The 14,167-nt window shown below is 50.4% G+C and overlaps 3 protein-coding genes across 8 annotated transcripts in view; 1 reads left to right on the forward strand and 2 right to left on the reverse strand.

Moving 5' to 3' along the window:
• LSM7 (LSM7 homolog, U6 small nuclear RNA and mRNA degradation associated) overlaps positions 1 to 14,167 on the forward strand; it is a 401,328-nt gene that overhangs the window by 320,479 nt on the left and 66,682 nt on the right. The window lies entirely within an intron of this gene.
• GADD45B (growth arrest and DNA damage inducible beta) overlaps positions 1 to 14,167 on the reverse strand; it is a 129,498-nt gene that overhangs the window by 64,144 nt on the left and 51,187 nt on the right. The window lies entirely within an intron of this gene.
• TMPRSS9 (transmembrane serine protease 9) overlaps positions 1 to 14,167 on the reverse strand; it is a 63,173-nt gene that overhangs the window by 17,079 nt on the left and 31,927 nt on the right. For 2 of the 3 annotated variants that reach the window (XM_050770116.1, XM_050770114.1), the window contains exons 3-9: positions 12,268 to 12,395; positions 9,230 to 9,297; positions 8,909 to 9,084; positions 6,775 to 6,816; positions 5,593 to 5,706; positions 3,390 to 3,561; positions 808 to 1,082 (exon numbers count right to left, since the gene is read on the reverse strand). In XM_050770116.1, the coding sequence (XP_050626073.1) occupies positions 808 to 1,082; positions 3,390 to 3,561; positions 5,593 to 5,706; positions 6,775 to 6,816; positions 8,909 to 9,084; positions 9,230 to 9,297; positions 12,268 to 12,395 (975 nt within the window). The remainder of the gene's footprint in view (positions 1 to 807; positions 1,083 to 3,389; positions 3,562 to 5,592; positions 5,707 to 6,774; positions 6,817 to 8,908; positions 9,085 to 9,229; positions 9,298 to 12,267; positions 12,396 to 14,167) is intronic. The other variant, XM_050770115.1, reaches the window with a different exon arrangement.

Below are 14,167 nucleotides of genomic sequence, written 5' to 3' on the forward strand. Positions count from 1 at the left end.
GAGTGAAACTCCATCTCAAAAAAAAAAAAAAATCGCAGTAGCATTGATGATGGGTTATAAATATATCTTAGCAAGCAGTGGAATTCATGAATACAGAATCAGAGAATAATGCAGACCCACTGTGTTTTTCTGCATTATTATTATTATTTTATTATTATTATTATTTTTTGAGACAGAGTCTCCCACTGTCACCTAGGCTGGAGTCCAGTGGCGCAATCTTGGCTCACTGCAACCTCTGCTTCCCGGGTTCAAGCAATTCTCAGCCTCCTGAGTAGCTGGAATTACAGGCGCTCACCACCATGCCTGGCTTTTTTTTTTTTTTTTTTTTTGAGACAGAGTCTCGCTCTGTCACCCAGGCTGGAGTGCAGTAGCGCAATCTCGGCTCACTGCAAGCTCCGCCTCCCAGGTTTACGCCATTCTTCTGCCTCAGTCTCCCGTGTAGCTGGGACTACAGGTGCCCGCCACCACACCCGGCTAATTTTTTGTGTTTTTTAGTAGAGATGGGGTTTCACCATGTTGGCCAGGATGGTCTCGATCTCCTGACCTCGTGATCCGCCCGTCTCGGGTGCTTTGAGCCACCACGCCCGGCCCAAGGCTAATTTTTTTTGTTGTTGTAGTTGTAGTTGTATTTTTTAGTACCGGGGTTTGTTGGCCAGGATGGTCTCGATCTCCTGACCTCGTGATCCGCCCGTCTCGGCCTCCCAAAGTGCTGGGACTACAGGCGTGAGCCACCACACCCGGCCCTTTTCTGCGTTATTTGCCCGCCCGCCTGCCTGAGTTCACTTGCAGGCCGAGGAAGATGCGTACGGAAATCCTCCTTGAGGTAGCCCCAGCCTGAGATCAGGCACTTCTTGCTGGGTGGGAAGATGTGTGTGGCAGCCGGGAGGCACACGGGCTGGATGTGCCGGCCGAAAGGCAGAGGGCTGGTCAGCTCCAGCACTGCCACGTCGAAGTCGGCCGTGTCTGCGTTGTACAGGGGGTGCTTGATGATCTGGGCCACCTGGGCCCGCACGGTGCTGGCCTCCGAGCCACTGAGGTAGGTCGTACCCACGTAGGCCACCCACTCCGTCGGGTCTTGGAATCTGCAGGAGCAAACCCCAGGTCAGAGGCCACCAAGAGTCAGAGCCGACAGGGGAGGCAGATGGGACACTCACCATGGGTGCAAAATTTAAGAAGCATCCCCCCTAAATTAATATTTATTAATAGTATTTATAAAAATTAGGCCGGGCACAGTGGCTCATGCCTGTAATCACACACTTTTGGAGGCTGAGGCGGGAGGAGCACTTGAGCCCAGGAGTTCAAGATGAGCCTGGGCAACACAGCAGAATGCAGTCTTAAAAAAAAAAAAAAAAAAAAAACAGGCCGGGCACAGTGGCTCACGCCTGTAATCCCAGCACTTTGGGAGGCCGAGACGGGCAGATCACGAGGTCAGGAGATCGAGACCATCCTGGCTAACACAGTGAAACCCCATCTCTACTAAAAAATACAAAAACTAGCCGGGCGAGGTGGCGGCGCCTGTAGTTCCAGCTACTCGGGAGGCTGAGGCAGGAGAATGGCATAAACCTGGGAGGCGGAGCTTGCAGTGAGCTGAGATCCGGCCACTGCACTCCAGCCTGGGCAACAGAGCGAGACTCCATCTCAAAAAAAAAAAAAAAAAAAGAGATGGAATCTTGCTCTATCTCCCAAGCTGGTGTGCAGTGTCGAGATCTCAGCTCATTGCAACCTCCGCCTCCCAAGTTCAAGTGATTCTCGTGCCTCAGCCTCCCAAGTAACTGGGATGACAGGTTTGATTTTTTTGTGTGTTTTTAGTAGAGACAGGGTTTCGCCATGTTGGCCAGGCTAGTCTCAAACTCCTGACCTCAAGTGATCTCCCTGCCTCAGCCTCCCAAAGTGCTGGGATTACAGTCATGAGTCACAAGCTCACTATAGCCTGGCCAAGCATCAACATTTTAAACAAAGGCAGGATCCGACAGAGTTGGGATTAGGGTGAGGGGAGCCAGCCATGAGCCTTGGGCACAAAATTTAAAGAGTTGCCAAAAATCTCAGCCATCAAGATAAATGATATCGAGCTGGGCACTGTGGCTCACACCTGTAATCCCAGCACTTTGGGAGGCGGAGACGGGCAGATCACTTGAGGCCAGGAGTTCGAGACCAGCCTGGCCGACATGGCAAAACCCCGTTTCTACTAAAAATACAAAAATTAGCCAGGCATGGTGGCAGGCGCCTGTAATCCCAGCTACTCAGGAGGCTGAGGCAGGAGAACTGCTTGATCCCGGGAGGCAGAGGTGGCAGTGAGCCAAGATTGCACCACTGCACTCCAGCCTGGGCGACAGAGTGAGCCTCTGTCTAAAAAAAAAAAAAAAAAAAAAAAAAAAAAGATAATATCACAACACAACACAATATTTTAAAAAATCAAAGTGAATGCAAAAAATGTCCACAATGAGCAAAACATCAACAAAATGTCATTAGTTGCTGAGGAATGCCAAGTCAAAACCACAGGGAGATGCTGCTTCACGAAACCCACTGGGATGGCTACTCTCAAAAGAACAGCAAGTGGAGGATGTGGAGAAATTGCAACCCTTGTGCACCGTTGGTGGGAATGTGAAATGGTAGAGTCAGGCTGGGCACGCCTGTAATCCCAGCACGTTGGGAGGCCAAGGCAGGTGGATCACCTGAGGTCAGGAGTTTGAGACCAGCCTGGCCAACGTCGCAAAAACCCATCTCTACTAATTATACAAAAAAAAAAAAAAAAAAAAAAATTAGCCGGGCATGGTGGCACACATCTGTAGTTCCAGCTACTTGGGAGGCTGAGGCAAGAGAATCGCTTTATCCCATCCCAGGAGGTGGAGGTTGCAATGAGCTGCACTCCAGCCAGGGCAACAGACTGAGACTCTGTCTCAAAAGAAAAAATAAAATAAAGAGGCTGGGCACAATGGCTCACGCCTGTAATCCCAGCAGTTTGGGAGGCCGAGGTGGGTGAATCACGAGGTCAGGAGATCAAGATCATCCTGGCCAAAACAGTGAAACCCCATCTCTACTAAAAATACAAAAAACTAGCCGGGCGAGGTGGTGGGCGCCTGTAGTCCCAGCTACTCGGGAGGCTGAGGCAGGAGAATGGTGTGAACCCGGGAGGCGGAGCTTGCAGTGAGCTGAGATCACGCCACTGCACTCCAGTCTGGGTGACAGAGTAAGACTCCGTCTCAAAAAAAAATAATAATAAAATAAAAAGAATGCACTCAGATTTGACAACGACAAAAGCAAGAAAGAAAGGAAAAGAAAAAATTACTTCCAAGGGCTCTAAGGAAATGCGAAGTGACACCCCCAGTGCTTGAGGGAAGGCAGGAGAAATACAGAGGGTTTGGGTTTGGTGCTTCGGGATGGAGGCTTACTCATTGAAGCAGTGAGCGGCAGATACCAGCCACCTGGCACTGATGATGGTGGCCCCACAGAAGTGCTCCTTGTTCTCTCGAAGGCTGGCTTGCCACGGAAACTCCCCCGGGGACGCTTCCACACCGCCCACGATCCTGCCGGCCATCCTCCAGGCAGGCTGCAAGCCACACTCTGCAAGACAGCAGGTCACCAGCCAGGACCCCACGAAGGTAGGACCTCACCCTGAACTCCCAGAACCTTCATCTCTGAGTCTCTTGTCTACAGTCCCTAGGTTCAAAGAGATGCTTGGGGGCCCCTCCTTGGCTTCCCTGACTCTTTTGGGGTCTCCTCATCCCTCCCTCTTCAGTTCCTCTGGCTGCCCCATCCTGGCACGTAGGTCAAGCATCCAAGGTCATGTGCACCAGTGAGTGACAGAGAAAGGTCTCTATCTTAGCTGTGGGGCAGGGGCGATGACCACACGTACATGTTTGTATATGATATTGTGTCTCTGTGCTTAGTCTACTTTTATGTCCTTCAGCAAAATTTTGTAATTCTATAATTATATATAATAATTATCGTCACAGGCATGGCACATTTGTAAGTTTAGTCTTTGATATTTCATTTGTTGTCGCTATTGATCATGAAAGGGATTTTTTCCTTTGTATCTTCTAACCCATTATTACTGTATAAAGCAAAATCACAGCTTTTTTTTTTTTTTTTTTAGATGGAGTTTTGCTCTGTACACCAGGCTGGAGTGCAATGGCATGATCTCGGCTCACTGTAATCTCCACCTCCCAGGTTCAAGGGATTCTCCTGCCTCAGCCTCCTGAGTAGCTGGGATTACAGGCACCTGCCACCATGCCTGGCTAATTTTTATATTTCTTGGTAGAGACAGGGTTTTGCCATGTGGGCCAGGCTGGTTTCAAACTCCTGACCTCAAGTGATCCACCCACCTTGGTCTCCCAAAGTGCTGGGATTACAGGCATGAGCCACCACACCTAGCCTTTATTTATTATTATTATATTATTATTATTATTTTGAGACGGACTCTCGTTCTGTCACCCAGGCTGGAGTACAGTGGCGCAATCTCGGCTCACTGCAAGCTTGGCCTCCTGGGTTCACGCCATTCTCCTGCCTCGGCCTCCCAAGTAGCTGGGACTACAGGCACACACCACCATGCCTGTAATTTTTGTTGTAGTTTTTAGTAGAGACAGGGTTTCACCATGTTAGCTAGGATGGTCTCGATCTCCTGACCTTGTGATCCACCCACCTCGGCCTCCCAAAGAGCTGGGATCACAGGCATGAGCTGCCGTGCCTGGCCGGCCTTTATTTTGTATAGCTTTTTAGTCAATTTCTTGATTCATTTTATTTTATTCTTTCAGCTTCTCTCCTTCTGTTTGGATATTGATTTATTTTAGATAGACAATGATTTCAAATGAATTAAGCTTTTCCTCTTCCTTCCCAATACTTAAACTGCTGTCCTTACACCTTATTGCATGGGCTAGCATTGCTAGAAAAATGTTGGCTACTCTTCCAGCATTTTATTTTATTTATTTTTGAGACAGGGTCTCACTCTGTTATCCAGGCTGGACAGTGCAGTAGCGCAATCATAGCTTATCGCAGCCTCAATCTCCTGGGCTCAAGCGATCCTTCCACCTCAGCCTCCTGAGTTGCTGGGACCACAGGCACACACACCACACTGGCTAATTTTTTTTTTTTTTAAGTAGAGATGGGGGTCTCACTATGTTGTCCAAGCTGGTCTCAAACTCTTGGCCTCAAGTGATCCTCCTGCCTTGGCCTCCCAAAGTGCTGGAATTACAGGTGTGAGCCACCATGCCCAGCTAATCTCTTCCAGCATTTTAACTGTCTCTTTCCATTGCTCAAATCCCTGTGGCCACATCCCACTACTTACAGGACAGAGCTCCAATTCCTGGTATTCAAGACTTCCCAGGCTTTGGCCAGAACCTCTGTTTTCAGCCTGATATCTTCTCCCTCCTCCCCCCAGGCTTCTCCCCATCACACACCTGTGCTTTTCCTTTTCTCTGCTGTTTGCTCACATTTCTCTCCATACCATGGGTGCCCCTTTCTGTTCTCTGCCCAGCCCCCGTAAATGCCAGGCCTGTGTGCCCGAGTGACATAAGCACAGTGACCAGAGACCAGAGCCAGCAGCTGACCCTGGAAAAGGAAAAGGGCCCAGAGACCAGGCCGGACAGGCAGACTGACCACAGTGCACCTCATCGGACCCATCGGAGCAGTCCTCCTGGTCGTCACACTCCGGGTTCACCTTGGTCACACACTGGCTGTTCTGGCAGGAAAAGGAGTTCCCTGGACAGTGGCCTGAGAACAAAAAAGAATGAACTTTCTGACCTCATGCTGCATCTCCTGGTTGCAGTAAGGCACCACTCTACACTTAGTACCCCCAGGGTATGGAAACACGGAAACTCACTCTCTCCTTTTTTTTCCTTTTCTTTTGTTTTTGTTTTTGAGATAGGTCTAGCTCTGTCACCCAAGCTGGAGTGCAGTGGTGCGATCACAGCTCACTGCAGCCTCTAACTCCAGGTTCAAGCAATCCTCCCGCCTTAGCCTCCTGAGTAGTTGGGACCACAGGTGCATGCCACCAGGCCAGTCTATTTATTTTATTTTATTTTATTTATTATTTTTTGAGATGTAGTTTCACTCTGTCACCCAGGCTGGAGTGCAGTGGTGCGATCTCAGTTCACCGCAGCCTCTATCTCCTGGGTTCAACCGATCCTCCTTCCTCAGCCTCCCAAGTAGCTGAGAGTACAGGCAATATGCCACTATGCCCAGCTAATTTTTATTACTTTCTAAAAATAATTTTTAAAATTATTTTTGGCCTTTAATTTTTTTTTTTTTTTTTTTTTTTTTTTTGAGATGGAGTCTCGCTCTGTTGCCCAGGCTGGAGTGCAGTGGTGCAATCTTGGCTCACTGCAACCTCTGCCTCCCGGGTTCACGCCCTTCTCCTGCCTCAGCCTCCCTAGTAGCTGGGACTACAGGCGCCCGCCACCACGCCCGGTTAATTTTTTTTTTTTGTATTTTTTAGTAGAGACGGGGTTTCACTGCATTAGCCAGGATGGTCTCGATCTCCTGACCTTGTGATCCGCCCACCTCGGCCTCCCAAAGTGCTGAGATTACAGGCGTGAGCCACCGCGCCCGGCCTTAATTACTATTTTTGTAGAGATAGGGTCTCGCTATGTTGCCCGGGCTGGTCTCAAACTCCTGGCCTCAAGTGATCCTCCTGCCTCAGCCTCCCAAAGTGCTGGGATGACAGGTATGAGCCGCCGTGCCCGGCCTTGTTCCAGAGATTCTTTCACTTCCTTGAAAGGAATCTTAGGAAACCTCTGTCAGTAACTGCAATCAGAGAAAAGGCCAGAGAGAAGAACATACCTGATTTTAAATCTCTTTCTGCCACGGGTCCCTTATGTCTTCCTGCAACAAAACAGAGAAGATAGAAGCTCACTGAATAAGCGGTAAAACCCTCTGAATACGTCCTATTGGCCGGGCGCGGTGGCTCACACCTGTCATCCCAGCACTTTGGGAGGCCGAGGCGGGCGGATCACTTGAGGTCAGGAGTTCAAGACCAGCCTGGCCAACATGGTGAAACCCCGTCTCTACTAAAAATACAAAAATTAGCTGGGTGTGGTGCCGGACATCTGTAATCCCAGGTACTTGGGAGGCTGAGGCAGGAGAATCACTTGAACCCAGGAGGCAGAGGTTGCAGTGAGTTGATATCACGCCACTGCACTCCAGCCTGGGCGACAGAGCAAGCAAGACTCCATCCGCCACTGCACTCCAGCCTGGCGACAGAGCAAGACTCCATCCGCCACTGCACTCCAGCCTGGGCGACAGAGCAAGACTCCATTAAAGAAAGAAAAAAGAAAAAAGAAAAGAAAAGAAAAGAAAAGAAGGCCGGGCGCGGTGGCTCAAGCCTGTAATCCCAGCACTTTGGGAGGCCGAGACGGGCGGATCACGAGGTCAGGAGTTCGAGACCATCCTGGCTAACACGGTGAAACCCCGTCTCTACTAAAAAATACAAAAAAAAACTAGCCGGGCGAGGTGGCGGGCGCCTGTAGTCCCGGCTACTCGGGAGGCTGAGGCAGGAGAATGGCGTAAAAACCCGGGAGGCAGAGCTTGCAGTGAGCTGAGATCCGGCCACTGCACTCCAGCCTGGGCGACACAGCGAGACTCCGTCTCAAAAAAAAAAAAAAAAAAGAAAAGAAAAGAAAAGAAAAGAAAAGAAAGGGAGGGGGAGGAGAGGGGAGAAGAAAAAGTCCTATTGCAGACAGGTGGTGGAGTAAAGTAAGCAGCTGCCCTGTCCACCCCAGAGTCACTTAAATTCTACCTTCAGAGAGGATGAAATCCACTTCAACACCGATTCTCAGTCTCACTAGCCCCATGGAGAGCACTCACTAGCCACAGGGCTCGGGCAGCCACCAAACTGCACAGGGCCTGGAACCTCCCTATCGCCAAGGGAAGTTCTGTGAACACTGCAGCAGAGGTTATTAAGGCCTCAACCAGCATGTTACGGTTGGTGGGGAGGGAACCATAAATGTCCTGAAACGTCAAGGTCAAGGTGACTAATCTTTTTTTTTTTTTTTTTTTTTTTTTTTTAAGACAGAGTCTCGCTCTGTCGCCCAGGCTGGAGTGCAGTGGTGCGATCTTGGCTCCCTGCAACCTCCGCCCTACCAGGTTCAAGCAATTCTCTTGCCTCAGACTCCCGAGTAGCTGGGATTACAAGCGCCTACCACTGCGCCTGGCTAATTTTTGTATTTTTAGTAGAGATGGGGTTTTACCGTCTTGGCCAGGCTAGTCTTGAACTCCTGACCTTGTGATCCACCCGCCTCGGCCTCCCAAAGTGCTGGGATTACAGGCGTGAGCCACCGTGCCCGGCAACAAATGGTCTGAACTTGCATCTGATTCTCCAGTCATGACCTGCTGCACTGTACAATATTTTAGTTTTTAAAACCACTGCACTCCAACCTGGGCAACAGAGTGAGATCCTGTCTCAAAAAAAGAAAAAAAGAAAAGAAAAGATTTACACTCTCTTTACAGAACAAGATGGCTGACCCCTGGTCCACACCATTAAGGCAAAGGCAATGTCAGTTTTTACATTTGTTTGTTTGCTTTTGAGACAAAGTTTCACCCTTTTTTCCCAGGTTGGAGTGCAATGGCACAATCTCGGCTCACTGCAACCTCCACCTCCCAGGTTCAAGCGATTCTCCTGCCTCAGGAGAATTCCATGTAGCTGGGATGACAGGTCCACGCCACCATGCTCAACTAATCTTTGTATTTTTAGTAGAGATGGGGTTTCACCATATTGGCCAGTCTGGTCTCAACTCCTGACCTCAAGTGACCCGCCCGCCTTGGCTTCCCAAAGTGCTGGGATTACAGGCGTGAGCCACCGCGCCTGGCCAGTTTGTTTTCTTTTTATGGGAAGGGGTGATTATCAAAATGTATCTTGCAACACCTGCCCCCCTCCAGCCTCCTTGTGATGGGGTTTCGGTCTCGGCTGCCCACTCACCTGTGAGCTCGGCCGACACGATTGTGCCATAGGCAGCCAGGGAGATACCGCGCTCTCGCAGCCTTGCCTGGATCCCTCTCTGCAATAGCTCCTCCTCCAGGCCCAGGCTCAGCGTCTGGAGGGGTCGCAGCAGAAAGCGCAACCGGAAATGTACGAGGACACTGGAGTTCCCATCCCTACAGGTATGGAGGAGAGGCCCTTGGAGAGGGAGGGACTCCTCCCTGCTGGAATCTTCTAGAATTTTCCAGACTTTTCTGGAGTCCTCCAGAAACTCCCAGATGTCCACCAAGTTTCCGTCACCCAATGGAAGCTTCGACTCACCTGTAATTCAGCACCGTGCAACCCACGCAGCTTGCCTCTAACTCTGTCTTCTGAAAACTACTTACAAACTGCAATAGAAACAAGAACGGCAAATGTTGAGACCCACAGCATGGGCACCCTGGCACTGCAGCGGCCTGTTGCTGTTGCGGGGAGCTGGAGAAGGGGTTGGTTTCATGGGAAAGAGTTTCCTTTTATTTATTGTTTTAAATTTTAAAATTATTCACGCCTGTAATCCCAGCACTTTGGGAGGCCAAGGAGGGCAGATCACAAGGTCAGGAGTTTGACACCAGCCTGGCCAACATGGTGAAACTCCATCTCTACTAAAAATACAAAAAATTAGCCGGGCGAGGTGGCGGGCGCCTGTAGTCCCAGCTCCTCAGGAGGCTGAGGCAGGAGAATGGTGTGAACCCGGGAGGCGGAGCTTGCAGTGAGCCAAGATCGGGCCACTGCACTCCAGCCTGGGCAACAGAATAAGACTCCACCCCCCCCCCACAAAAAATTAAATTTTTATTTGTATGTATGTATGTATGTATGTATGTATGTATGTATGTATGTATGTATTTGAGATGGAGTCTTTCTCTGTTGCCCAGACTGGAGTACAGTAGCGCAATCTCCACTCACCGCAACGTCCGTCTCCCAGGTCCAGGCGATTCTACTGCCTCAGCCTCCCAAGTAGCTGGGATTACAGGTGCCTGCCACCATGCCTAGTTAATTTTTTGTATTTTTAGTAGAAATGGGGTTTCACTATGTTGGCCAGGCTGGTCTCGAAGTCCTGACCTCATGATCCGCCTGCCTCGGCCTCCCACAGTGCTGGAATTACAGTTGTAAGCCACCACACCCAGACTTAAGTTTTATTTTTAATTTTTTTATTGTTGTTATTATTATTTTGAGACAGAGTCTTGCTCTGCCGCCTGGGGTGGAGTGCAATGGCACAATCTCGGCTCATTGCAACTTCTGTCTCCCAGATTCAAGCAATTCTCCTGTCTCAGCCTCCCAAGTAGCTGGGATTACAGGCACACACCACCATGCCCAGCTAATTTTTTGTGTTTTTTAGTAGAGACAGGGTTTCACTATGTTGGCCAGGCTGATCTTGAACTCCTGACCTCATGATCCACCCACCTCGGCCTCCCAAATTGCTGGGGTTACAGGCGTGAGCCACTGCGCCCAGCCTGTTTTTTTTTTATTTATTATTTTTTGAGATGGAGTCTTGCTCTGTCACCCAGGCTGGAGTGCAATGGCACAATCTTGGCTCACTGCAACTTCCACCTCCTGGGCTCAAGCAATCCTCCCACCTCAGCCTCCCGAGTAGCTGGGATTACAGGCACACACCACCACACCTGGCTAATTTTTGTGTTTTGAGTAATGATGGGATTTTTGCCATGTTGCTCAGGCTGGTCTCGAACTCCTGACCTCAGGTGATGCACCCGCCTCGGCCTCCCAAAGTGCTGGGATTACAAATGTGAGGCACCCACCATGCCTGCCTGGAGTGCTCTTTTTAATACACGATTGCTGATGTGGCCACACGTCTGTTTCTCTTAGAATAAAATGGAAAACTTTTTTTTTTTTCCATTGAGATATAATTTGTTATGTCCTGTGTCTGAGCCTGGCTCCTTTTCCTGGCTGAGTCATATTCCAGTGTGTGAATGGTCACGCTGTTTCCCCGTTCATCCGTTCATATCTGAGTTTCCACCATTACCTGTTATGAGCCATGCTGCTATGAACATCCACACACGAGTTTTCATGTGGACATACATTTTTGTTTGGTTTGGGTTTTTTGAGACGGAGTCTCACTCTGTCACCCAGGTGGGAGTGCAGTGGTGCGATCTTGGCTCATGGCAATCTCCGCCTCCCAGGTTCAAGCAATTCTCCTGCCTCAGCCTCCCGAGTAGCTGGGATTACAGGCGTGCGCCACCACGCCTGGCTAATTTTTTATTTTTAGTAGAGATGGGGTTTCTCCCTGTTGGCCAGGCTGGTCTCAAATTCCTGCCCTCAGGTGATCCGCCTGCCTCGGCCTCCGAAAGTGCTGGGATGACAGGCATGAGCCACCGCGCCCGGCGTGCATCACCATTATTTTTTCCCTTTTCCTGCTTTCCAGGAATGCCTCATTTTACGTTCCTCCAGGCTGGGTGCAGTGGCTCACACCTGTCATCCCAGCACTTTGGGAGGCCAAGGAAGGTGAATCACTTGAGGTCAAGAGTTCAAGACAAGCCTGGCCAATATGGTGAAACCCCATCTCTAGTAAAAATACAAAATTAGCTAGGTTTGGTGGTGGGTGCCTGTAACCCTGGCTACTGAGGAGGCTGAGACAGGAGAATCGCTTGAACCCGGGAGGCGGAGGTGGCAGTGAACCAAGGTCGCACCACTGCACTTCAGCCTGGGCGACAGAGCGAGAGACTGTCTCAAAAAAATAAAATAAAATACATTCCCCCAGCTATGCATGAGGGCTGTGATTCCCCTTTAGAATAAAATATAAAACTCTAAATGTGGAGGGCCGGGCACGGTAGCTCACGCCTGTAATCCCAGCACTTTGGGAGGCCATGGTGGGAGGATCATTTGAGGTCAGGAGTTCCAAACCATCCTGGCCAACGTGATGAAACCCCGTCTCTACTAAAAATACAAAAATCAGCTGGACGTGGTGGTGCGCACCTGTAATCCCAGCTACCTGGGAGGCTGAGGCAGGAGAATCACTTGAACCTGGGCAGCAGGGGTTACAGTGAGCAGAGGTCACTCCACTGTACTCCAACCTGGGCGACAGAGTGAGACTCCATCTCAAAAAAAAAAAAAACCTCTAAATGTGGCCTAAAATCAATCCTACGTGAGTCTGTCCTCAGTGGATACAGCTCTGTCTTGCAGGTATCTGCCTTGACCACCTGGCCTCGTCCTTTCCCCTCCCCCATGGCCTGGCCTCCCAGTCTCACAGCCTCCACCTCAGCCTCCTTGCCTCCGGCCTGCCTCCCTCCCACATGGAAAGCAGCTCCAGGTCAAAGCCCTGGCCATCCGCTTTTCCTCCCTGGCCCCCAAACACAGACCACCCTCACCAGTGCCTCCAGGGTGGGCGTCAGTGTGCGGTGATAGTCCGAGGCCTCCTGCCGCAAACTGCTGGCCCATCGGATTCCCCGCAGCTCGGCCGTGTGGTCCACGTGGACGCCCTGTGTAGAGAGGAAGGCTGGGGACGAGACCAGGGGCCGTGAGAGAGCCCACCTTTGGGGGCTCAGGCCTCCACTGAGCTGCCGCCCGGGACCCGCCCTGTCTCTGCCCACACACCCTGGTGGTCACTCCCGACTTGCAGTGGGGTGGCCAACGCCCCTGTGGCTGCCCTGAATAGGTACTCACAGGGCTGTCCCTCAACTCCCAAAAGCATTCTGGTTTGGAGCTGAATTCTACAGCCATCCCCCCGGAGGTTCCCAGGTACAGTACAAGGTGGGTGAGAGCCAGGTGAGCCCCAGACGCCCCCGCGTTTTCCTCGAAGGCAGGAAGAGGTCCTGCTTATGCCTGTCTCCCATGTAGTGCCTGGCCCAGGATCTGAGCTGACTTCAGGGAGTAACCGCTGGAATGGCATCAGGAGATGGTGAAATGACAGATACCACCTCCTGCTGCAGGGACATGAGCACAGCCAGAGGCCATCAGGACTGTCCGGCCACAGGCCCATGAGGTCATCTTTAGAAACCACTGGTTTGTTTGTTTTGAGACAGAGTTTTGCTCTTGTTGCCCAGGCTGGAGTGCAGTGGTGCCATCTCAGCTCACTGCAACCTCCGCCTCCCGGGTTCAAGTGATTCTCCTGCCTCAGCCTCCCAAGTAGTACCTGGGACTACAGGCGCCCACCACCACGCCCAGCTAATTTTTGTATTTTTAGTAGAGACGGGGTTTCTCCATGTTGGTCAGGCTGGTCTTGAACTCCTGACCTCAGATGATCCGCCAGCCTTGGCTTCTCAAAGTGCTGGGATTACAGGCGTGAGCCACTGCGCCCAACCGTGTTTGTTTTGAGATAGGGTCTTGCTCTGTCGCCCAGGCTGGAGTGCAGTGGTGTGATCTCGGCTCACTGCAGCCTCTGTCTCCCGGGTTCAAGCGATCCTCCTGCCTCAGCCTCCTGAGTAGCTGGGATTACAGGCGTGCACCACCGCACCTGGCTAGTTTTTTGCATTTTTAGTAGAGACTGGGTTTCACCATGTTGGCCAGGCTGGTCTGGAATTCCTGACCTCAGGGGATCCGCCCACCTCAGCCTCACAAAGTGCTGAGATTACAGGTGTGAGCCACTGCACCCAGCCTTAATTTTTGTATTTTTAGTAGAGATGAGGTTTCTCCATGTTGGCCAGGCTGGTCTGGAACTCCTGACCTCAGGTGATCTGCCTTCCTCGGCCTCCCAAAGTGCTAGGATGACAGGCGGTAGCCCCTGCGCCTGGCAGGAAGCACTGGTTTTTAGCTGTTGCCTATGTTGTGCCCAAAATACAAAGTATAGCAAAAATAATGTCATAAAAAAATTCCTATGCTGAGTCAAGCAGCAGAAAAAATTCTAAATAAAAACTACGAGAGCAACCACAGAAACCATGAGAGCACGAGTTTTGGTCAAAAATACGTTAAAACTACCAGAAGTGCACACCAGCCAAATAAAAAAAAAAAAATGGCCATAATTACAACATTTAAAAGATGCAAATAGCAACCACGTGATCTGTGAAAGCTGGGGCCCACTTCCGATTATCCTAAATGGATAGATATGCTAGATGGCTATTTACATAGTCATATATTCAGTAGATAGAATATTCTGAACCAATTCTAAAAACGGTATGTTTTCTCGTTCAAGAAACTAAAAATAAAGAAACACGAGCACCCTGGTGGGTGGACTGAATTGCCCCGCCTCTGTGTCCCAACCTCACTCTGTAAGTCTTCACTCTGAAACAACTGCAGATTCAGGAAGTTGCAGAAATAGTTCAGAATGTCCCC

The sequence above is a fragment of the Macaca thibetana genome, chromosome 19 (assembly GCF_024542745.1).
Source record: "Macaca thibetana thibetana isolate TM-01 chromosome 19, ASM2454274v1, whole genome shotgun sequence".
NCBI lineage: Eukaryota > Metazoa > Chordata > Mammalia > Primates > Cercopithecidae > Macaca > Macaca thibetana.